Genomic DNA, 23,943 nt, shown 5'->3' with positions numbered 1-23,943 from the left:
ACATTTTGTGGGCCACATTGGATGCAGGGATTTTAGTAGACCCACCCTCTTTCGCTTTCTGCTTTTCCCCCGCCTCTTGCTTTCTAGAAGTATTCAAGTACTTATGGGACACTCCTAGATCAGCAGCAACGGGCATTTTCTCTGGATCTAACTGAATCTGCCAAATTCTGTTTCAGCTCAGAGGAGCAACAAGCACAAATATGTTCTAGCATAACAAGATTAATTATGCCTTCAAAAGTGGTTACTTTATGACCTTCAATCCAGCCACTTATGTTGTTCAAATAATTATTCACATAGTTACCCAAGTATTATTCTTGTTGGTCTTAAAACCTCTTTAGGTATTGGGCAGGAGTCTTCCCAAACTATAAGAGCAGAGCCTGCTTTATTAAAAACCTTTTCTCTCATGCTCTGACAACTCCATAATAGCAGTGCAACAATTCTGGAGAAGTCTGAAGAGAATTCAAGCACTTTTGTCAGACTCATTCACCTCGTGTGCCTCACAAGCATACTCAAATGCAGTCAACCATTCAGTGTAATTTTTTTCATGATAAGAGAAATCTTGGATTAAAGGAGGACACAGAACCATTCCCAGGCTCTCCTCAGGAGCCTGAAGACCTATTTAGTCTAGCCAACACCAGCTGTAATGCATGGTCCTTCTCTTTCTCAACCTCATCTGACTCCATCTGATTTATAGTGATTCTTTCGAAAAAAAAAAGTTTTGAATCACTAAACCCTCGAAAACAAAGTTTCAAAAGAAAAAGTTTCGAAAAGCTATATTTAACATGCAGAAATGCATTTCTTTCTAAATCAATTCGTCGACAATAGACATGGACTGGTTTCAATGGAAATGCACTTTTACATGTTAAAAGTAGCATTTCAATGTTTTTTTTGTAACGTCAAAACGTTACATGGAGCTGTCCAGTGCTGAAATTTCAGCATTGGCCAGCCCCTTGTAAAGTTTTTACGTTTTTGTGTATATTGTGGTGGGGTTCCCCCCCAGCCACCCTCAACCCCCACACCATCCCCTCAACCCTAACCCTTGCCCAAGCCGTAACTCCAACCCTAACCCTAGCCCCAACCCCAACCCTAATTTAACCCCTAAACTAACCCAGGCACCAACCCTAACCCTATTTTAACACTTAAACTAACCCTAGCCCTAACCCCAACCCTAACCCCTAGCCCCAACCCCAACCCTAACCCTAATTTAACCCCTAAACTAACCCAAGCCCTAACCCAAACCCTAACCCTGGTCCCAGCCCTCCACTAATACTTACCATTACATGTCGATGGCACCTTCAAATTTTCAACAAAATGGTCATTCAAAGGAAAGGCATTTTGACAAAAAACATGTGAAGGTTTGCCATTCAAAACTTTTACATCTGTAAGAATGACCGGATACAACTCCATCTTTGCTATGTTGTATCTCCATTTCCTTGAGCCTCAGCTTTAGATGTGATAATAGAAGAATGTGAGGACCGCTCTTCAGATTTACTTTTCCCTTCTATAGTCAGACGAGGAATGGTGGGGCTGGTTGATGTCCGGTGTACAAACCTCTCTGACCTTAACCGTGCTGGCATTTGTGAAAGAACATTTCGCTCTAATTGAATCGAAAGAAGGGGTAGCCGTCTAAGGAAATAGAGGTGTTTGTATACATCGGCCGCGGCGCCCCTGTAGTAGTTCCTGAAGTATCAGACGGAGATCGAGAGATTTTATGTCAAATCGGCCTTACCTGCTTTTCTTTTTTTCTTTTTTCTTTTTTTTCTTTTCCTTTTTGTGTATTGTCTTGTAGTTAGCAAAGTTCTATTATTAAACCAAATGCTTAGTAAAAAGAAAAAAAAGAAAAATAACAGGACCATTATTACTGCTAGGCCCTGTCCGTGCATCATCCACACCAGGTAACGTATTTTCTAAATCTGACGTCTTTGAAAATGTCATGTTCTAATATTTCTCTGGGCTGCAGAACAGTCCTGCATCAGTCTAAAACCTCTTTAGGCTCTGCAGAGGAAGTAAAAGACTGGCCATGGTTAGCATCTACATTGAATTTCTCCTTTAGGAGTAAATCACTATATTCAGCGATTCTTTAGGGAGACTGATGTTAGCATAATAAACTGGAATATTTTGGGGTTTTCTAATTTGTTTTCACAACAAATTAGGGGTCCACAAGGAAATTCCCCCTTCATTATTATGTTACAGGAGATGTGGTTAAGAGACCTGCCTCTTATGTACGGGTATACCACTTTTTTTTACAACCGGCATAAATGGGTTTGAGAGGTCATCCTTATGGTGGTTTGCTTATTGCAACCAGGAAAACACCAAATATCCAGGTGTAACGATATGCTGTGGAAATTATGGTGTGTTAGGGGTGTGTTTATCTAGACTTCCGATTGTAAATTCCGAAATAAGGAATATCCTTTATTAAATGTTTATTGAAATCCAGCAGCCACAGATCAGGATAAGATCATACCTACAGTTTTGCGTATATTGGAAACTTGGTTAGGTATTTCCCTCACTCATGGAGTAGTTTTAGCAGGGGATTTGAATTGTTGGTGTATAAAAAAGAAAAAGAAATCTTTGAATGCTAATATCTGTTACAATAGGAGAAATTCCCATCTAATTATCTGTGGTAGCATGTAGATGGATTTGAAGTCTTTGTGGGCGTTACATAATCTAAACAGTAGTGTCGCGGGGGATTGCCTTTTCACAACCAACTTGGGCCCAGAGGGGTATTCTTCAACCCTGGATCATATGTTTTGCTCAACCCCGCTATTTAATTATTGCAACGAGTTTCAAATTTTACCTTCTACTGTTGGTGTTTATGATATGGTTGTTACCATTTTTTAAAGTTTCTTTTCTTAGTGCAAGCTACTGCCAAGGTCAATCTTCTCTATTGGTGAGCAATTCAGGTACTAGACCTAGATGGTATCCTCAAGCAGTTGAGAAGTTTAATGCACAAATAGAACTGTTTTTTTTATTTTTTGCCTGAGCCCATAGAAATGATTGTGTATGTCCTTCCCTTTTCACTGCCACCTTGAAGAAGTAGTTAGAACAAATGGGCGGTTGTAGACAAATGACAGAAATGGATTTAAGAAAAGGTCCTTGGAGTATGATTTAATAGTTCATTCCAAAAAGAGGAATCTTAATAGAGCCATAAGTTTGCTTAAAAAACCAAATGTTAAGAACCCTCTTAGAACATTAAGACAATTAAAGCTACATTTTAGAAATTGTTTAAAGGGGTTTAAGTATTATGCACTTTTAAGTGAAAGTCAGATTATGTTACCTGTCTTCGTTTCAAACAATACCAGCGTTTTCGCATATTCTGAATGAAACCAGTAATCCTCAGATTGGCTAGCAACTTAATCTTATTGCACCCAAATTTTGGTCAAACTATTATACATGTTTATATGCAAGTTATGAAAAGGAAAACAGTTTTTTGGTACCCTCATTTCCTAATAAAAAGTGGAAGCTATAATTTGATAGTATTCTGAACATAATAGGAAATGTAAAGGTCTCGAGAGTGGCAGGTCCAGATGGCCTTGTAACTGTTACGCACAAAGATTCCCTGGCTACATGGGCAACAATTCTGTTGAACTTTTTAAAAATATCACTGGGTCCGGTGTTATACCACATACCTGGAAACATTAATTTATCATTCTGATCTACGGGTTACATCCTGGGAATTATAGACCCATTGCTTTGTTAGTCATTGTGGGAAAAATCTTTTCTTCAATAATTTTGGCGCACATGCCTAAATGATCTCTGGAGAACAAGAGAGTTGATATTCTACAATTTGGTTTTAGAAAGCTCCTGGGTACAACACTCAGTCGGATGATTGTAAAATTCCTATAGGAGAAAGCCTAGGTAAAAAACAGTGCTATGTTCACTGCATTTATAGATCTCACTTCATCGTTTGATATGGTAAATGGGAATAGACTGTGAGACAAATCATCAAAATGGGGTCTGTCTAGTGACATTTTGGGTCTCTTGATGGAATTGCCTCCTGGTACATTTCTGCTGGTCTGTTTAAACAATGAAGGGATAATTTCAGAGGTAATTGAAACCTTTAGGGGCCTGTGCCAGGTTTGTGTCCTGTCGCTGGCTCTATTTCATCGTTATATCTCTGATTTGGTCTTGGGGTTTAATCATGTGAAAGCCCTGTTTCCTATAATTGGTCTGATCATGGTTCATTGGTGCCTAAATACAGATGACTTAGTCATCTTTGATTACACACCGATTGGGTTACAGAAATCCCTAACTGCAATAAATAACTATATGGAGGCTAATGATTTCAATATCAACAATTATGATTTTCGCGAAACCCACTAAGCATATTAACTTTAACTGGAATCTGGAGAATTCTAGGCTAGAAGTTGTGACAGAACTAACATATCTAGGGTATGCCCTGAGGGATAGACCGTCAAATGCCGATTTACTAAGCAGAGTGATTCCAGAAGCTACAGCCTTCACCTGTCAAATGCTGCGTCTAAATAAGAAATATGGGCTCTTTATTATTACCAATAATAAGATATTACAGGATGAAGGTTCTTCCCTCCTTATTATATAGAGCAGAAATCTTCACCCTTAAAGACTTGGCTGTCTGGGATCGAATTGAAGGGTTCATATGGAGAAAAGTATTGGGTTTGCCAGTATGTGTACCAATCGCAGTAATCAGGTTTGATTTGGGTCTGACGTCTATTCAAGCTACTATAAAATGAAAATGTTTGAGTATATAAGGGGCAATTATAATCCCTCTGGCAACTCCCTTTATGGAGAATTAAAAAAGCCCTGTATTGAATCAATCATTGACTGTAATAAATTAATGCTTCTATAAATGCGATTCAGATTCATTAAAAATAGATCTAGGGATTGTTTGTATAGCAATCCACTAGCAGCTAAAAATAAACTATGGCAGCTAGATTGAATTGACAACACTATGGAAATACCAAATATGAATTATACATTCATTATAATTTACATGAAAAGAAATTAAGTCACCTTCCATAGTACGTACTTCCATTCTCCATCATTTTTGTCAAGCAATTAATGAGGATTCGCTTCATCTTTTTCCATCCTTGGAGGTATGAGGTTCTCCCTTGAAAATAGAAAGCACAAAAATAATCTGCACATTATGTGGCTATGCCCCATTGGATACCTTGGAATATCTTGTGGTTTTTTGGGGGGTTTGAAGACTTAACTATTTCTCAAATTATGTACGTAACATGGAGTCAATCATCTCTGCCTTTTGGGCACATTTGTGGATGGTGCGCAACTTTCTCTAATTTTAACAGCAGTACCTTTTATAGAATACTTATATCGTAATAATGAATTGAGAAATAATTCGTAACATAGTATTGGAGTTGGGAATTAATAGATTTTAGTTAGAATGTGTTTTGAAATAATATATTGTTTTTACTAATTATGAAATGTGTTGAGAAATATAATGTGATTTTGTATAGGATTGTGGAATGAAATGATTGAATTGCTGTATGTTCTGCAGGGTTATATGATGTTTGAATTTTTTGGGGTTTTATCTGTTTTGTGCAAGATTTGTTTTAAATATGAGAACAATAAATAAATGAAAGAAAAAAGTTAAGCATTTTTCCTACCTTCCTGGAGAGCTCTTTGTCTCTGCACTAGATCAGCTTTATTACCAGAGGTAGGCAAACCCTTCTCTGCAAACAATCTATTTAAATACTCAACTTAGTACATTGCAAGATTAGTGCCAGTGTATTTCTCCATACTGTAATATAGTTTATGTAGTGTTTACTGGCCTAATACTTTTAAGGCTTAGAGTTCTGTATGCCAAAATCCATGGGATCACTCCAGTGAATCTACACTGAGTGCCAAAGACCTTATGCCAACAGAGAAGAATCCTCCGGAGTCCTCACAAAGACCTTACCTAAAGTCTCCTCCCACCTGCCACGGGAAGGCAGCCGCTACCTGATCCTAACCCCGTGGTGGTATTAGCCAGGATGATCACCTGGGAGGAGAAATGCCCCAATGGAATAGGAGGATTCCGTTGGGTGGGACGCAGTATTTGTCTTCCTCAGAGGAAGACATGTTAGTGATGCCCAAATATATAATGGCTTGTTGTCAAAGTGAGATTTCTTCTTCCAAAATTATTCATCCCGGAGGTTGCAAAAACTGTCCTAATCAATCATTTATTAAGCGTAAAGCATCTCCTCATAAAGCTCCCCACATATATCATAAGAATTCTTGTAGTCAACAAAAGAACATTAAATATGGACATTAGAACATTACCATCTTAAGTTTTTAAAAAGCTAACTCTCCTTTGATTCCTAACCAATCATTCATGCCTTTTAGATTGCCTCCTTAAAATATAATCAAGAATGGAAGTGACATAAGTACATTTAATAACAAGGTGCAGAAAGAAAAAGGAAATGTACACATTGCAGACTTCTGGTCCCACAATGCGAAAGTACTGGGACGAGGAAGTGGGTTGTGGAGGCACTAGGATGCAAGGTGCAGTCTAGTGATTCTAATGACCCGCACCTGAGAGGGTCTGGTGAGTAAAAAGGGCCCCCTCAGGTGCAGGCCATTAGGAGGAGCAGTAGAGGGTGGACCGTCTGCAGGGAATCCACATTGCAGTGGCAGCAGAGGAAGCTGAAAAACAGAGACGCAGGAGCTGCCCCTAATGACAGCGGATGATGGTTCGAGAGAGTCTCTAAACATAAATACTTTGTATGCTTCGGTTGCACAGCAGGAAGCATTGTTTTGGAAGGTTTTCCCACTTTTGATGGCCCTGAATGCAGAGGTTGTGCAGCGGGTGGTGTGAGTTTGAAAAGCTATCCTCAGTGTAATATGTACTCAGGTGGCAGGCAAGCACCAGAGTGTTTGTGGAGAGAAGAAAATTCCTCTCCCAACTGATACGGGCCGCGGTAGCTGAAGAGAAGCAGTTTAGTGCGTAGAACGAAGCGGAAGAAGCGGAAGGCACAGAGGCAGCAGAGTGAGCCTACGCGTATGTCTTACCCGGTGAGTTCAATCTTATGTGACCCCGGAACGCTCCGTAATCACCCGGTAGCCACAAACAATAGCTTTGAATACTGAACTGATGATAGGAAGTTAAAAGGGCAAAATCATACTAACTTTAAATACTGTACTGATACAAAGAAGCTAAAATGGCAAATTAAGAACTGTGGAAGATGGCAAGAAGATTGCAGTTATATTTATAAATGGCTGAGCAATTACCAAAGCCAAGAAAGTGGAATACTAAAGCCAGATAACAAGAACCAGTATTTCCAAAGCACAAATTGGCCATACTAAGACAAGTTAATAAGAACCATCATTCGCAAAGCCAAGAGGGGGCAATAGAGAAACAAGCTCATTGTAAACTTTATGGCCAGAGTGAGAAGGCAGCAATAATGGGAAAATATCCAAACAAGCATTGGCAAAGCCGAAGAAGAGCAAAGGTGAGAAAAAGCAATTTTCAGCATTTGCTTGATGTAAGGGAGGGAACACGAGTGGCAGGGGAGCAGCTCTTCTGATAGAAAACATTCCGAAGGAGAGAAGCACAGCCTGCATTTCATGTGGCAGTCACAAGTGTGGAACAAACAGCACCAATTTGTTTGTCTTCCCAAAGGAAGTAGTTAATGCTGAAGTAGTTGGAAGTCAAACTTGATCACAGAAGTATTTGTAGTAGTGTTAGGGGTTTCTTTAGTCCTGGCAGGCGAATATACCAGGGCAGGGACCTTGTAGCGGTAGACCTGGCAGGTGAGTGGACCAGGTAAAATACATTGAAGTACTGTGGATGTACTGTGGTCTAGGTAAGGCTTTGAAGAAGAAGTAATGTTTAGCTCTTTGTTTCAAGGGAAGAGACATCATCCTGACAAAACATTGGTTTTGATAAATACTAACTGTGGAAGTGTTTTTGTTTCTTAAGGAAAAGTTGTGTGGAACTCATTAAAACAAGTGGAGAAACAAAGAGTTACCATTTATTTCGAACTGTTGGAAAGTCTAAGTGAGAGACTTTTGGAACAAGAAGAATCTTATCACCAGAAAGAACGTTGTTGTAGAATGGAACTTTAATTTGGAACTTTTGATTGAAAATCCTACTTCGAATCTGAGGAAGGGGATCTCAACCAGGTTGCAAGGAGTAAACGTTAAATGGTGTATGTTTAACATAACTGTTATTTCTGTTGCATTTTAATTGCCATTAATTTCTATTTTTTAAGTTTGTTGTATGTACAAGTGTGAGGGACAGATTCCTTTTGTTGGTGTTCCTTTAGTTTATTTTGATAGGCAGGGAAATTCTCTTCATGGTAGGGACAGAGAGGCATTTATCAAATCTTTTTGAGTTCATAAAATTGCATCTTATGATAAAACTTTACCAAGTTGTCTGCCTCACATTTCTGACCCCTCACACAATGCTGAGCACCAATTTCTTAAGATGGATATCCAAAATCAACCCTGGGGGAGAAATTTGGGAGGCTACCGTTTTATAGTGAACGGAAAGACACTGAGATTTTAGACAAATCCAATCAAGGTATGTAGAAGAGCGGCAAGGCTGAGTCTCTGGAGTGGTGTGAGAGGAGTCTAGGCCTACAATGAGGCCACGCAGAACAACAACAATAATTCCAGTGAACAGGTAAGTACAAAAATGAATACACATTAAGCAAGAAGAACTTTGAGTCAGATATTGTCACACCAACACTATAAAGCTATACACTATACATTCACCCTTAGCAGATATTGGTAAGCATTTTATTCACTAATCACTGCAACACAGCTGAATACTCAGGTGTATTAGAAGCAGTAAAGACACTTTACAATAACCATAGAACAGCTTCCCTCTCTCAAGGCCAGCCCTAAAATGGTTTTGGGCAGTGGGCAAAAAAGTCACCCATTTTAAAGTTACACTTCACATGTAGGTTTATTAAATGATTGACAATGCCTGTCGTCATGAATGATTTGAAGAGTCAAAAAATTAGGTCAGTCGCAGTGCTTAGAAATAAGTTCCAGATAGCTTCCAGCAGAACAATAAAATGAGGAAAAGATGAAGATCACCTCAGTACACCCCGAGGGAGCAATGAAGATGTTTGCAACGGAAGTTACCCTGGTGAGGCGGCGACAGGTGATCTTCAAGGGATGAACAGGCGTCTTGTTACACAAGTTGAAGTTCCTCCAAGTTCCAAGGATGCACTTAGAACCGCCACTGGTCCAGGGGTCAAAGCACGGACAAGGGTCTTCTTGAGATCAGGCAGAGGAGCAGGGCTTCACTGAGACAACACTGGAATTGGTGCTGGTCACCACCAGGTGTGTTACTTGGTTCACCAACTGGCTGCTCTTCTTCGTAGAGGACTTGACTTCCACACTGAGCTGGCTGAAAGAGTCCTCCTTTTATCCAAAATTTGACCTGGTCCTTACCGCTGGTGGGCTTTCCAAAGCCCACCAGCGGTAAGGATATGCACCATTTAAATTGGTACTGGCTATCCAATGATTGATAGCCACTGGCCACAATATCTACCGAGCAAAAGACATTCAGCCGCCAGGATGTGTACTGGGAGCAGACAGTCCCAACCACCACATCTTGGCTCACACACAAACCATACCATTATCCGCAAAAGCAGCAGCTTTCCCTGCGAAAGGGTATTTCATATATGGCATTTCCTGCCCTGAGAAGGTAAGAAGAATGACAAAGGAAAGAATATGGCCAAAGGACAAGCAAAATACTTATGGCACAGCCGTCTTGGGATTCTAGCCACCCTTGGTGACCATTTCAGATAAATGCAAAAGTGCACTAGTAAAATTACAAACCCATAGCAGGTACATATCTGCTGGCACCACCTCATCCTAGGCATATTGTAAAAGTAACCAAAAAGCCAATACAGGAAAAGATATAGGGATAGAAAGTATCCTAACCGCACTTCACTTTAAGGTGATGCGTACAATTGTAGAAATACAAGAAATTCAAAAACACACATAGGGCCTCATTATGAGTTCACCAGTATGGCCACCACTGCGTTACCACACAGCTGAACAATGGGTTTGGAGGTAGGGTGGAGGAAAAAACTCCAGCAGAATGCTGGAGGTAATTCCTCTGCCTTACTGCCCAAAAACCACCAAATCAGCAGAATTACCGCTAGTGGTTATTCAGCCAAACGTCCATCGAGTCCTATGGACTCTGATAAATGGGGACTAGCACCACTTACCACCACTTGTAATCCAACGGTAATTCTGCCAGACCAAGTGGTGGTAATGGTAAGTCCATTGGGTGGTATTTTGGCAGATTTACCGCCACAGTACCACCAAACTTGTAATGAGACCGATAGTCTTATGGACTGATCAGTTTTCCCATATGAATGAGCAAAATGTCAAGAGCAGTAAAGCAGAAGGCTTTACTTACCTCCTGTTAGGGAGTTTTACTAAAGTCCACCTATGGTAGGACTGAAGAAGACTCACTCTTAGGTGTACATGGCTCCATTTCCTAGGTTTGGCCTGAACTACCCGAAAGGTTTGGTAGCTATGGTCAATCAGCCAGCCTTAGTCTAGGAAGTAGAAGGGTTGTAGTTGAGTACAAAGACCTTCAAGCACACTTATAGTCAAGGAACCACTTACGCACTGTCGTTATATAAAAAATGGTTATTACATACCCTCGGACAATGTTAAAATCACTACAGTTCAGTTAAGTAAAAATAGTTCCCACAGATATGTACATAGATAATTGGTGTGGCAATACTCAGTTCATTGGTAGACCTTTAGATGATAACCAAGAAAGTATAGAGTAACTTCAGGTTAGCAAATCATTCATCAACCAACCTTTACTGAAATAGCAATACTGGTAGCTGTGCAACTTTTAGGAAAGCCTTACTTTAGAAGTCCGAACATATCTAGGGAATGAGTGTCTCAAAAAGTCAGATGGGAAGACTGGGGGACCAGTGACCCTTGGGCAGCAGAACAACAGAAGGCAGACGCTGTCAGAGTTGTCAAATATCAGAAGAAGGGTTTTCATAACAAGTAAGTAATGGAATTGGATTCAACGGGTTCAGGGAGCTAGATAGGCCACCTGAAGGATTTCAGCTTCTATAACGGATGTCCTTATGCCTGGGAGAACACGGTTGGGTCGTCTAGTCCAACGTGACTCAGGAAGCTCAGGAGGAGCGAATAGCAACACAACGGCCTAGGTAGGTAGCCAGGAGTCGGACATTACCTTCTATGATGAAGAACGATGATGTCACTGGCAGGTCCCCACGGTAAGGCGACAGCAGCTCCGGTTTGGTTCTCTGGCCTTGGCGGCTGAAGGCAGAGCTTTTGGCCAGAGCAGACTGTCGGACCAGATCATAGGGATGCCCAGCAGACGATCTTCATGGCACTTGGTTGTGGAGGCTCGACACAGGCTTTGGAGCAGCGAAGGTTGTCACCTGGCAGACTTGCTTCCTTCTCTCTGTCCTTGACTCTTCTGAGGGGACTTCTACAATCCGGAACGCACTTGATGAGACGATGCACCGCAGCAGTGCCAGGGTTCCCAGGGTATTCGGGTATTGCAGGCTGGGAATGTCGCAGCACGTTGTGGGATGCTCAAACTGTCACAAAAGTCTGTAGAAAATATCCACTGCCACCAACCACTCAGATAGTCTTGTCACTGTAAATAGAAAGTTACAGGAGAGGTGAAAAAAGGGATACAATGTGTCCGCTTAGCTTCCACATAGGTGGGGTGTGCTGATCTCACTGACCTGGTAACGGAATGTTATCAGAGGAATATAAAAGAAAACCAATGAGGGAAGCGCAAGAAGCTCCCAGCAACACTGCACAGATGATGCTGTGTGCTCTAATAGTGAAATACAGGATGCCTCAAAAAAGATGGAGGAAAGCAGACTCCATCAAAGGTAAACAAAAAGGGGTCCGCGAGTCACAGAAAAAGAATGAGTGAATGAGGAAAAAGGGTCCCACTCACTCAGGAGAGTCAGATAAAAACCTAAGAGTCCTGCAAAAGTGATGGATGAACTCACTAAGTGGGGAGAAATACACACAATGGAAATTCTACATAACACCTCCAAAAAGTCAGGGCAGGAGTCTAAACAAAGCAAAAAGAAAAGGTGTGCCATAGAGGTTTATGGGTGCAAAGCAGCAAAAAGAATATCTTTCCTAACAGTGCACGTGGGATTATGCATTTTTCTCATGCCCTGGCATTCTAATGCAGGGACTTGTCAAGTGGTGTAGTACTTCTTATGTATTGTGTTAGAGAGTAGGACCTTCAAGCACAAGGCTATGGCAGGGCATGCATTACATTGTCATTACATAGGTGAACGCCCTCTCACTTGTGAACCCTGTATGAGTATTTGTCTGTGCCAATTCCCCCGTAAGAATCACCACATGGCAATTACTGCTGGTTCTCATCAGCAATTCCTCTGGTACTAATTCTGCTGGTGGGTTAGCACTGGAGGGGGAATTACCAACCATTTTTTTATTGCATTTAATTTTACAGAGTGGAAAAGGTGACAGTAATTCCACCACCAATACTATTTGCCTATAGCGCCAAACTCATGAGACCCAAGGTGCGCAAAAGGAAAAGGCTTGTTTCCTACGTTTGTCCCTCTTGCATTTCTTTGTTTCCAGCCTGGTGATGTTGTGGCTTCTGGTTATGCGTTGGCCTCTTGAGATAGTGAGTTTCCCGGCCTGGTAGCGTGCATATGGAGTTGCATGGCTGACTTTTCCATAGGACCAGATGTACACTATTGAAATAATCTATTTGTATCAGAACCATTGACACCATCCATTTCACCTTGTGAGATGTTTCAAGAACAGGGAGGATCTATCTGAGGAGGTAAAATTGAAAGTGGATGTTGCAAGTTACTCTGTTTATTGATCTAAGGGTGGAAGGCTAGTTCTCAATCAAAAATTCCCTCCAGTCTCGACGGATGGCCCAAAACATTAGGTCCAGAGAAAGGGAGACAGGGTACTATGTTGTCTTTAACAGGTTGATTTCTGTATAGACTGCATTGAGGCATAATGTATAGTCTATCAACCAGCCCTGAACCTTTAGGAAATAGTCTGTGATTCAATAGTTATCAGTGTTTTGCATTTCCTGGATGCAATGTTCTTTGTGTATCATCTGCATAGAGTTTTGACAATGATGATAAGGCTTCAATAATGCTGGCCAAAGATTTCATATATGCGTTAAAGGGCCTAGGTGATAGGGCTAACCACAGAGCCAAACAACGTGTCATTCTCTCTGTGGCAGAAAGTAAAGTCCCTGATCTAACATAAGCAATGCAATCCTGTAGCAAGAAAGCCACCCACGTTATAAAAGTGCCCTCTATCCTCATTGTGTGGCCTTCACAGTAGATGAGGAGAATAGCCTTTGTTAGCACACGCCTTGATGACCTTGTGATTTCTTCCTCTGCCAGGCGGTTTTGACTCTAGAGTTCATACCCCTAAACTGGGATAATGCCTTTGGGTTTATTCCGCTCCCATCTGACTCAGTTCCTTTCTCGTGGAAGTTTTGATCCTTCGTCCAAGTTTGCCTTGGATCCGGCTAGCAATATGGCTCTTGGCTCTCATGCATCACAGTGCTGCTGAAATAAAATGGAAGAATACATCTTGCATTTCTAGTACTGCTAACACAGTTGGACACTCTTCAGACATTCATCTTTTAATCCTATTTGAGGCATTGCCCTTTCGATCCCTGAGCATGTCTACATCATGCCTTCACTCTCACACGTTTATGCTTTTTTTCACTCCTCAATTTTTTGGACTTTATTCTAAGCCATGTTTTGTTTTAACTGTTTGGATCCACATAAAGCTTTGGGAAAAAATGGTTATGGAAAACAAGCATCAATTGCTGGATCAAATTAAAACCTAGTTCAAAAAGGGAAACGTAACCTGGTACAAAAATGAATAAGAAGCTTAAAGGGAGATTCATGGGTTGCATGTTCAAGTAAAGCCCTCAGCTATTCAGCTCTTACCTGTGCTCCCTTGCACGCCCTGCAATTTTGTAAATTGCTTGACTGAAGAATGGCGTAGTGTCATAGTGAAATATGTCTCATTTACAGGCTCTGAGACATTGGGCCTCATTCCGAGTACGGCGCTAACCAATGGCGCTATTAACGCCTTGGTTGACGCCGTACCCGGACCGGCAGCGCCTTGGTGGATGGCGGAATTACCGCCCCATTCCAAGGTTGGCGGGGCGGTAATTCCCCAATCCCCATTTACCCTTCCCCATTCCCATTCTTGCCCCATAGGGCATAATGGGAGTGGGGAAGGCGTTAATTACTCCACCGTAAATTACGGTGGCGTAATTAACATCAAGGTGCCTTAGCGCCATGGTTTTTAACACCTGCTACAAGCAGGTGTTAAAACCTCCATGGCGCAAAGGGAACTCGGAGTATGGCGGTAAGGGATTACCGCCACCGCTCTCGTTAGCGGTGGCCGCTATCCCTTACCGCCATACTCGGAATGAGGCCCATAGTCACTATGTCACTATGGCCCTTATTCACTGTATTTATTAATTGTATTGTCCTCATGTAACATCCCATTGGGTTGAGTTAGCTATGTCTATCGGGAAAAAACATATGCAGCGAACACCAACATTCCTTCAACTCAGTAAATCGGGGCGAAAATATACCTCAGTCAAGACAAAGAATCCTCCCAATCAAAGACAAAATCCTCGCCAGACAGTCCCAAACATCCTCCTAGACAACACCACAAACCCCACAACCTGCATGCAAACACCCACTAGGCAGAAATAAAATAACCTGTCTTAAAAGTCTGAACCAACCAAAATCCCACTTATTCTGTAACAAAAGCAACTTCACTTGTCAAGATCAATATCCCGTTTCCTGAAGTAAGGCCCATAATGGCCAATGTGAAGGGATGAATTTTACTTCCGATTAACAAATCCCTCTCACCGGTCTGGCAAAATGCCTTTGGCAAGACTATTAATTACCCTTGGTCCAGACAAAACCCTCAATTACGTCCAACATACGTATGTTTTGTGCACTGCAGCACAGCATGTTAAAATATCAGCATGATTTCCCAAGATTTCTTTGTACTTACTATACCCATTATCCCTCTTGTGGTTACTGTAATCTGTATATATAGAAAAGTCAAACATTGTTTGTTTGTGGTAAAGGTGTATGAGAGGCGAAAGGCAAAGATATATGGGGGGCGAAGACGAGGTGTAGCTTGGCGAAGCATAGCTTGGCGAAGCATTGGCGTATGGGAGGCGAAGGTGTATGAGAGGTGAAAGGTGGAGGCGCATGGGAGGCGAATGGACCTGAGAAGCGAACTGAGAGGCGAAGGTGAAGGCAGGTAGCATTCCAGAAGTTTAAAAATTGTTTCTATACAAAGAGGTGAGGCAGGCATTTCTGTTACTCTCTTACAAATAGTGCTAGCTACCCAACGTAATTGAATCGGCAGTGTTGATCAGGATAGGAAAAGGAGAAGATCTATTCATCCCCCGCATTCCACTCATTCCGACAGACATGCCATTCAGTTTCAAACGCCTACAGTTACCGGTCAGATTGGCATTCAGTATCACAATCAACAAAGCACAGGGACAGTCAATCAGGTGCACTGGTATGAACTTGGATTCTCCGTATTTCTCCCACCGGAAGCTATATGTTGCGTGTTCTAGGTTGGGTTCCCCGAATCAGTTGTAGATCTTTGCTCCAATTGGAAAAACAAAAAATGTAGTTTATAAACAAGACTTACAATGAACATGTACTTTGGTAATTTTAAACTTTGGGTACATAGTTGTTGGCACTGTCAGCATCATGTCACCCATCATTGTGCTCAGGAATCTCCATGTTGTTCTCACGTACAGTTATAAGTTTCAGAATGAGTTTTTAAGAACAAAAAACGGTGTTGTGTAGTCTTTATAAGACAACATTTTAAAAATATTAAATAACCTAAACATTTAGTGAATTATTCTTTTCACCTTTCTATGGAGCCTTTCCGAAAGCGTAAAGCTACCGTAAGGTATTTCTAACAACTAGTACCTATGAGAAAATGAAATCCAGGGCAACGCCGGGTATATGGGCTAGTAACAGATAATCACCAGAGACCTGATTACTTTGTCTTTCAACTTGCTTGTGTCACCTGTCCTCATATATATGCGACCAGCCGACAAAGGCCAACATGATTCCTATAAGCTCCAAAAACATTGAAAATAAGTCTTCAATTTGTCTACTTGAGAGGCATATCTTTCGTACATTCCAATAACCTCACTGTTTTTGCTTTGTTGGCAGTGACACAACAGGAGAAGGCCAGCTTCACGTGGAGGTTCCGGACTCTATCACCACTTGGATCACTGAGGCTGTGGCATTGTCAGAGGAGAAGGGTCTAGGCCTGGCAAAGCCGACAATGCTAAGAACCTTCAAATCTTTCTTTATTGATTTTACCTTGCCATATCATGTCATCCGTGGAGAACAGACCAAAATTCACCTTACAGTCTACAACTACTTGACCATGTGTGCAGAGGTAAGGGCATTGGTGGGACATGAAATAGTTTTGCTTCAGTTGTTTATTTGTCTTCTTTCATCTGTCTTCTGACAATATAATATATATAGCAATTATGAAGTAGCACTTTTAGCCTTGTAGGTGATATTAAATATTAGTCCTTAAGTTCCTTTGATGTACTTGCACTTTATCCATTTTATTGTTTTCTTTATGCCAAGTAGTAGCCTCATGGATGTATAACTGGATTTAATCCAGTGGTCTTTTGGATCTGGACTTTGTTCCCTATGTAATATGTTTTATGTACTTGCACCATATGGATTTTACAGGCTCAGTGTAATGCTCTATATTTTGGCACCCACTTTTTACTTCTATTGATGGGATTTGGAAATCTAACCTGCTGCTATGTTATTCATCTCAAGGCCGATTGGCAGTTAATACATTTGCACTTTATAATGACAATATTGCAGTCTTGTATCTTAATGAAAAATCTTGGTTAATGACGGGCACTTTGAGCTCTAATTGCATAATGCATTTGCACGTTATAATGACAATATTGCATAGTTTTGTATTTTAATATGAGGTCTGGGCTAATAATGGGCACTGGCAGTGCTTAATATGTGGGGGTGCTTGCCAGGGCTCAGCCCTGGCACTTATTTCTGTGCCCCAGCACTTATTGTCTCAGACTCAGATTTATTGTGAAGTATTGATAGCCAGAGTATCCATCAACCCCAATGAGCAGGTGTGAACTGTAGTTTAACCCCAAATGTGCCGACACTGTGGAGCGCTGCTGTGGATGGTGGCAACAATGGTGGGGAACTGCCTGCCCGCAGTGTCACAAGCGCGCTAGAAATTATTGGGGCCCAGGCACTTTTTTCTTACAAATCAAGCACTGGCCCTGTGATTTTCCGAGCTCTGATTGTATAATGAATTTGCTGTGCTCTATGATACTAGCATACTACATGTTTTCAGTAATTACATGCATTTAACCATGATTTCATTGTTTAGAGATGCATCCACATGTGGTGTTATAATCTGTCTGTTTTTCATTATTTTCAACATTATAATGAATGGCATTGTTTTTATGCCTCCCTTATGCATTTATTGAATGCATGAGCATGCATTTACATTCTGTTCTGTTTACATAATGAGTTACATGTGTGATGTTAATGTGTTAAACCACCACTTTAAGATGGCCCCTGTGCTTCGTATCAGTTATGCATGGGAGTTGATGTGCAATAGACACTGTGAAAGGACTTCTCAGGGATATAATCGATGTGTGCACTGCTTTAGTTTGACTTGGACGAAGGATGGGATGGATGGGATGGATGGGATTTAAACATTCAAACACACAATTGCTACTTAATAACCCTTTGGTGCACTCCTAGGGCCCTATTCTCATGTAGGTGTTAAGTACCGAAAAGGACGTCAAAAGGCTTAACGACCTTTTCGGTACTTAAGACCTATTCTGAAGTTGTCGCATTCCTCCGAAATCAGAAGGAATGCGCCAATTTCGGAATATATGTGGCGGTTGCTGGGATGGGTTGGAAACCAACCTAGAAACTGCCACATTCGGAAGCTGGCTTTTTGGAAGCCTATTTTTGTGGCACTCCGCCAGTTTAATATGTGCACTAAACATGCGCACAAATACGGTACCCTTTAGGTGTTGTTAAACTGAAGGAGTGCCACAAGAAGCCTTGTTTGGTGTAAATGAAAGTGTTCATATACACCCGTGTGTTGTATATGGACACTTTTAAGTACATCAAAGCAAGCAGCTTCAACGTTACATTGAAGCTGCTTGCTTTGGTGTACATGAAAGTGTTCATATACAACACACAGGTGTATTTGAACACTTCCATTTACACCAAACCTAGCAGCTTCAACATTGAATATTACAACGTTAATGCTGCTCGCTTTGAATGAAAGTGTTCATATACACCGTAAAGGTGTATATGAACACTTTCCTATACACCACAGTAAGCAGCTCCAACATCCTGCAATGTTGAAGCTGCTCACTTTGGTGTATATAAACGTGTTAATCTGTGTTCTCGGCAGCATTTATGTAAAATAACAAATCTGTCATTATTTTACAAAAATGCTGCCGAGATGAGATTGGATTGCGCCTGTAACAGCTTAAAACAGGCGCAATCCTCACAGATCACTGTTGTGCTTTACGAGGACGCCCAGGCCCACTTGAGAATAGTAGTGGAGCCTGGGCGTCCTCTTTTGACGCAGTGAATCGTGCTGTTTAGCACCTTCACTGCGCCAAGTTGAGAATAGGGCCCCCAGTGGGATATACTTTCTCAAAGGCAGTGATCGTCAGGATCACCAAACCACCGGTAACCCTGAGTGTTATCTCTCCCTGACTTTTCAAATTATCATGCAATTTATCATTGTCACTGCAAAGCACACACTAAGTCAAAACAACCGTAGTGCATAATATTTCCATACTTAAATTTTATAAAAAACAACAATCTTTTGATTGAAAAGTTTAAATAAAACACCAAAAGCATACAAAGCTCAAAGCTTATTCTTACAAAAAGTTAAGTTTTTCATTTTTCAATACACAAAGTGTAGAATAAATAAACAGCTTTTCCTTAATTCAAATGAACAACAGGTATTTTATGTTGGGGCCAATCCACATTGACCCAAAGGCACATAATATATTCAGTTCAATTGTGTCCATATCTTTCTTCTCACTCTCAATGTACAAATTAACAATTCATGATTATCTCAAAGACACTTCTTTCAGAGAATATTTCATGCCGACGCGTTTCGGATTAGTCAGAATCTTTTTCCAAGAATTTGTGTGTTTTATCTTTGATCACTTCTCTTTCCTCCGTCCTCCTCCAGTACTGCTTTGATGAGTGCTCTTATTTGTTCCGTGGGATTGTAATGTATTTCCTTGTAGGTCTCTTGGTCCGATAATTGACTTTCGACTTCTGCAAGATATTTGCCCTTGTCCATCAGGACCAGTGCTCCTCCCTTGTTTGCAGGTTTAAACATGATCTCATTATTAGCAAGCAAATTCTTCAGCGTTTGTCGTTCCCTTACCGAGAAGTTACCTTGCCCCTTGGTTTTAAAGGGAATCCTCTTCATCTGATCAAGAACCGTTCTCTAAAAGACCGTCAGTATATGATGCTGGACTGGAGGGTTGAATTTGTAATTATGGGTTGTTTTGATTTTGTGAGTTCTTTGCAGTGACAATGATAAATTTTCAGGGATAGAGAGATCAATTAAGTTTTTTTTTTAAGGAGCGGAATAACCAGCGCCTGCTTCAGTTCCCTAGGAATAAAGCCAGATTAACAAGACCGATTCACTGCCTGAGCTGCCCCTGGGGCAATATAAGGCATGATCTCCTTAAGGACACCAAGAGGAATAGGGTCTAATGGTGAGGCTGACATCAATTTCATAGTAGCAGCCATGGCATCTTCTGGGGTAAACAGAGGAACTATAGCCCAGAGGTGCGTCGCAATGACAGCACCGGGTGCTAAAGCAGACGTTCCTGTTCTTCTGAGGGAAGAAGAGATAGTATTCCGAATATCCTCGATCTTCCGTATAAAAAATCAGTGGGCCTCATCAGAAGTCTGGCGGTAATCTGGCGCAATTTCCGCCTAGCGGAAATAGCGTTACCGCCGGCTCATGCAGCGGAATTAGCGCTGCATCACAACCTGGCGTGAACGCCTCCCCAACTTCGGCGGTAGCGCTATTAGCGCATGGCGGAAACTGGCATAAGGTTTACTGCCAACAAACTGAAATACACAATCCATTAAATATCTCCACTTACTGCAGCCATCCAGTCCTGGAAAGAAGAATGTCCCAGGAGAGGATAATAACAAGGTGGCAGATCATCACCTGCACAAACCCAAATTTAGTGAGGGGGAGCTGGTGGTACTCACAGATGAGGTCATTGCTCACTGTGTGGAACTTTATGGCAGTCGGCAGCGGAAGACCATTGGGCAGCGCAGGACAGCCATCTGGAATGCAATCTGCCACAAGTTGACAGCAGTGGCAAGTGTACCCCGTGATGGAGAGGACTGTCGCAAGCGATGGAACGACCTGAGGGTCAGGGTGCGGGGACTGCTGTCCCAACACCGCCAGGAGTACCTGCCAACCGGAGGAGGCACTTAGGAGCCACTGGTCTTCACCGCCAGGGAGGAGAAATGCAGTACAGTGCTGGACATCCAAGGAATAGAGTGAGTCGGCAGTGCGGAGGTGGGTGCCATCAGCCCGGAAGCAAGAGGTGAGTGAGCCCCCGCCAACCCAAGTGAATGCACTAATGACAGCCCAGCATAAGTTGCCCCAGTGGACAGGGACTCATGTCATGAGATCCAGAAGCTGGGCATGTCAACAGGGCAGAGTGACGGAGTGGCACATCAGCCACCCTCCACAGCAGCCATGGGGCAGGGCACCCCTGAGTGTCACAGCAGCGGGAAGGGATAGCAAGTGAACCAAACAAATGCCAGGTGCCCACACTCCTACTGGCACACCCTGTGTTCGCGGGATTGAGGTGCGTGAGCAGCCACAACACCATGCAGCAGTCACACCAGCATGTTGCGGGCCCAGTTGGCCTGCCCCATGTTGGCATGGCAGCCAAGCCACAGGAAAGTACACGTCCCCCCACACCGACATGTGCCCAGCCTGCCAATCACCATGCACCAGAGTGCAGCCTCGTTGGCTGCACAGCATTTCCCCATAGAGTCATGACAGTGCCATGGGCTAAGTCACCACCCCCACCCCCACCATGTGAGTGCCACCGGGGATGGGCTATGGGGGGCATGAAGGACCACAAGCATGTATGTCCGACGTAACCTGCCACAGCATGGACACCCTACCCTCCCCATTCACAGGCCAAAGACCAACTGGCCATGTGTCACACTCATCGCTACAAGCAACCCCATGATGCTGGGCCCACATGCAATCTCCCCTGACCAACCATGCCCATTTGCCCACATGTGTGGTGTCCCACTATGTACCATAGCAAGGCACTCATGCATCGTCAGAGGCATCGGAGGAGCAGGTTGCAGGCACATCTAGGAGCGGCGCATCCAGTTCCTCAAGGTCTGCCACTACCACCCCCCAAGTGCCCACTCATGCCACACCGAGGCAGATGTTCCGCCATGTGACACTGCCACAAGGCACACTGCACCCACACCCGCAACCAGAGACACAGACACTGAGGCCACACCTGCTGGCAGGGCGACTGAGGAGGCACAGGGGGACTCCAGCCCTGTGTCAATGCCTGCCAAAGGGCCACAGACCCCAGAGAGGCCACCAGTGTCAACACTCCCCGCAGAGCCCGCCACGACCGCTATCGTCAACAGTCCCCGGAGAGCCCACCACGCCACCAACGTGCATGGACACCTGAGCTGGACATTGATAGACCCTCATATGGCTCCCTTAAATACAGCCCAGGGCCAGTGGCGAGCCCCTCACCCTCAAAACACACCAGTGTTCAGCATGCAGTATGCTGTCGCAGAGGCTTGAGGACATGGAGCACAGACAGCGGGAGATGGAGGCAATTGGCCACACGCACCCCGAACACCTGCATGTCATTATGGACAGCATCCAAAGGGCTACCTGCAGGATAGTGCGGGCCATCGCGTGAAACAGGGCCGAGAAAACAGCCAACATGGCTGCCCTTACACTGTACGCCCAGAGAGATGACAAAAGGCATCTCTGCACAGGCAGAGGCCATCCGGCAGAGCACGGAGGTGCAACACCAACAGAACCTGGGGACAGGCTCCATCTCTTCCACTTCAACCACACCCACAGAGGGGTCACAGCAGGGCATGCCGAGGTGTCAGTCACAGCGCTTTCTGCGCCCAAAACCATTGGAGGCGGGTAAGGGGAAAGAGGCCACAGTTGTGAAGCACTCTAAGACATTGATTGCCATGAGTGGCAATGCTGGGGAGTTGGTGGTGGGAGGGGGGATAGTGTGATGGGGAGTTGGCGATGGGAGGGGGATAGTGTGATGGGGAGTTGGTGGTGGGAGAGGTGAGGGAGGATAGTGTGATGGGGAGTAGGTAGTGGGAGGGAGACGGGGGATAGTGTGATGGGGAGTTGGTGGTGGGAGGGGATAATGTGATGAGGAATTGGTGGTGGGAAGGGGCAGGGGGATAGTTGGGGCACTTCATTACATAACAACCATTAAACTTCATCAATGCAAGGATACTGCTCATTGTGTCATTGTCGTGTTTGTTGATTGAGGTGGCGTCACACAGTCGTGCATGGCTTGTGCCATATGAAAGTGTCAAAAGAAATTATCTTCAATCCCTGGCATGCCAAACGCCCATCCCTCACGTCATCTCTGGCAATGTGTGCATTTGCCTCAGCCACAGGCACTGCTTCCTCATCCATGGGGGTGGCATGTCCACGTCAGGGGGGTAGTGGAATATTTGTCCTGAGGCAAATATTGTGCAGCATGGCACACAAGCACAGTTTTACCCACTTTCTCTGGAGCATACATCAGTGCTCCACCAGTACAGTCGAGCCAGCGGAAACGTGCCTTCAGAAGGCCAGAATGCTTGATGCAAACACGAGTCCTGCTGTGAGCGTGGTTGTAGGCAATATCCTGCAATGTTTGTGGATCGCACACAGGGGTCATTAGCCTAGGCAGCTGTGGGTATCCAGAGTCACCTGCATGGGGGAGGCACAGGCTAGGCTGGACTATTGTAACCGCTTCTTTCTAAATCTGCCTGCTTCTACACTCCGTCCTCTGCAACTTATCCAGAACAGGACTGCAAGACTTGTCCTTGGCCTCAAGCCCAGGGATCGTATCTCTCCACGACTGAAATCTCTGCACTAGCTCCCAGTGGCTGTGAGGATTAAGTTCAAAACCCTCTGCATCGTTCACAAGGTCTTCTGGGGCCTACCTTCCACTCTCTCTCTCCTAAATATCTTCCTTCTCGAGCTCTTCGCTCATCCGCCTCCAACTCCCTCAGGGTCAGTCGCTTCTCCAAGCAACGAGTTGGTGGTAGATCTTTCTTCGGCTGGTGCATCCCTCTGGAACAGCCTCCCTGCCTCCCTTAAACTTGAGGAGAACCATCTCCGGTTCCGGGAGCACCTCAAAACCTTTCTCTTTGCTTCTGCTTTTTCTCCTCCTCTCCTCTGCTGACCTCCTGGCTGTAACCGGAACTGCACTGACTACCTGGACACCCTCTGATCTCGGGCCCAGGTTCTTTCCCCGCCTGCGTCACACACCTGCACTGCCCACCTGGCAACCCCCGCACTTGGGGACTGTTTCTGTATCCCTACAGTCCCCCTACCAGCCCTTGACACCTGATGCCCGCACTTACCCATGCATTTGCCACATGCTGGCCGATAACTTATTTATTGTTATCTTCTTTCCCATGTACTGCACTGTCCCAGCCCCCTTCCATGAATGACACCTGGCCTAGTAGGATCATTGTCAGTCCTCCCTTGGTTCCCCTCTCTTGCCTCGTCACGCCTTGAAACACTTGTGTATAGGCGCATTATAAATGCCATATCATATCATATATCATATCATTAGACATGGTGTAAGGTGTGGGG

The 23,943-nt window shown here is 43.5% G+C and overlaps 2 protein-coding genes across 4 annotated transcripts in view; one reads left to right on the top strand and one right to left on the bottom strand.

The window, feature by feature from the left end:
- CPAMD8 (C3 and PZP like alpha-2-macroglobulin domain containing 8) overlaps window positions 1-23,943 on the top strand; it is a 1,947,746-nt gene that overhangs the window by 745,467 nt on the left and 1,178,336 nt on the right. For both annotated transcript variants that reach the window (XM_069649211.1, XM_069649210.1), the window contains exon 20: window positions 16,203-16,434. In XM_069649211.1, the coding sequence (XP_069505312.1) occupies window positions 16,203-16,434 (232 nt within the window). The remainder of the gene's footprint in view (window positions 1-16,202; window positions 16,435-23,943) is intronic.
- Window positions 1-23,943, bottom strand: part of LOC138571718 (uncharacterized) — a 662,275-nt gene that overhangs the window by 139,032 nt on the left and 499,300 nt on the right. The gene's annotated exons all lie outside the window — the stretch shown is intronic.

The sequence above is a fragment of the Ambystoma mexicanum genome, chromosome 1p, assembly GCF_040938575.1.
Source record: "Ambystoma mexicanum isolate Mex_15411 chromosome 1p, UKY_AmexF1_1, whole genome shotgun sequence".
NCBI lineage: Eukaryota > Metazoa > Chordata > Amphibia > Caudata > Ambystomatidae > Ambystoma > Ambystoma mexicanum.
This window is presented reverse-complemented; position numbering and strand designations above follow the sequence as displayed.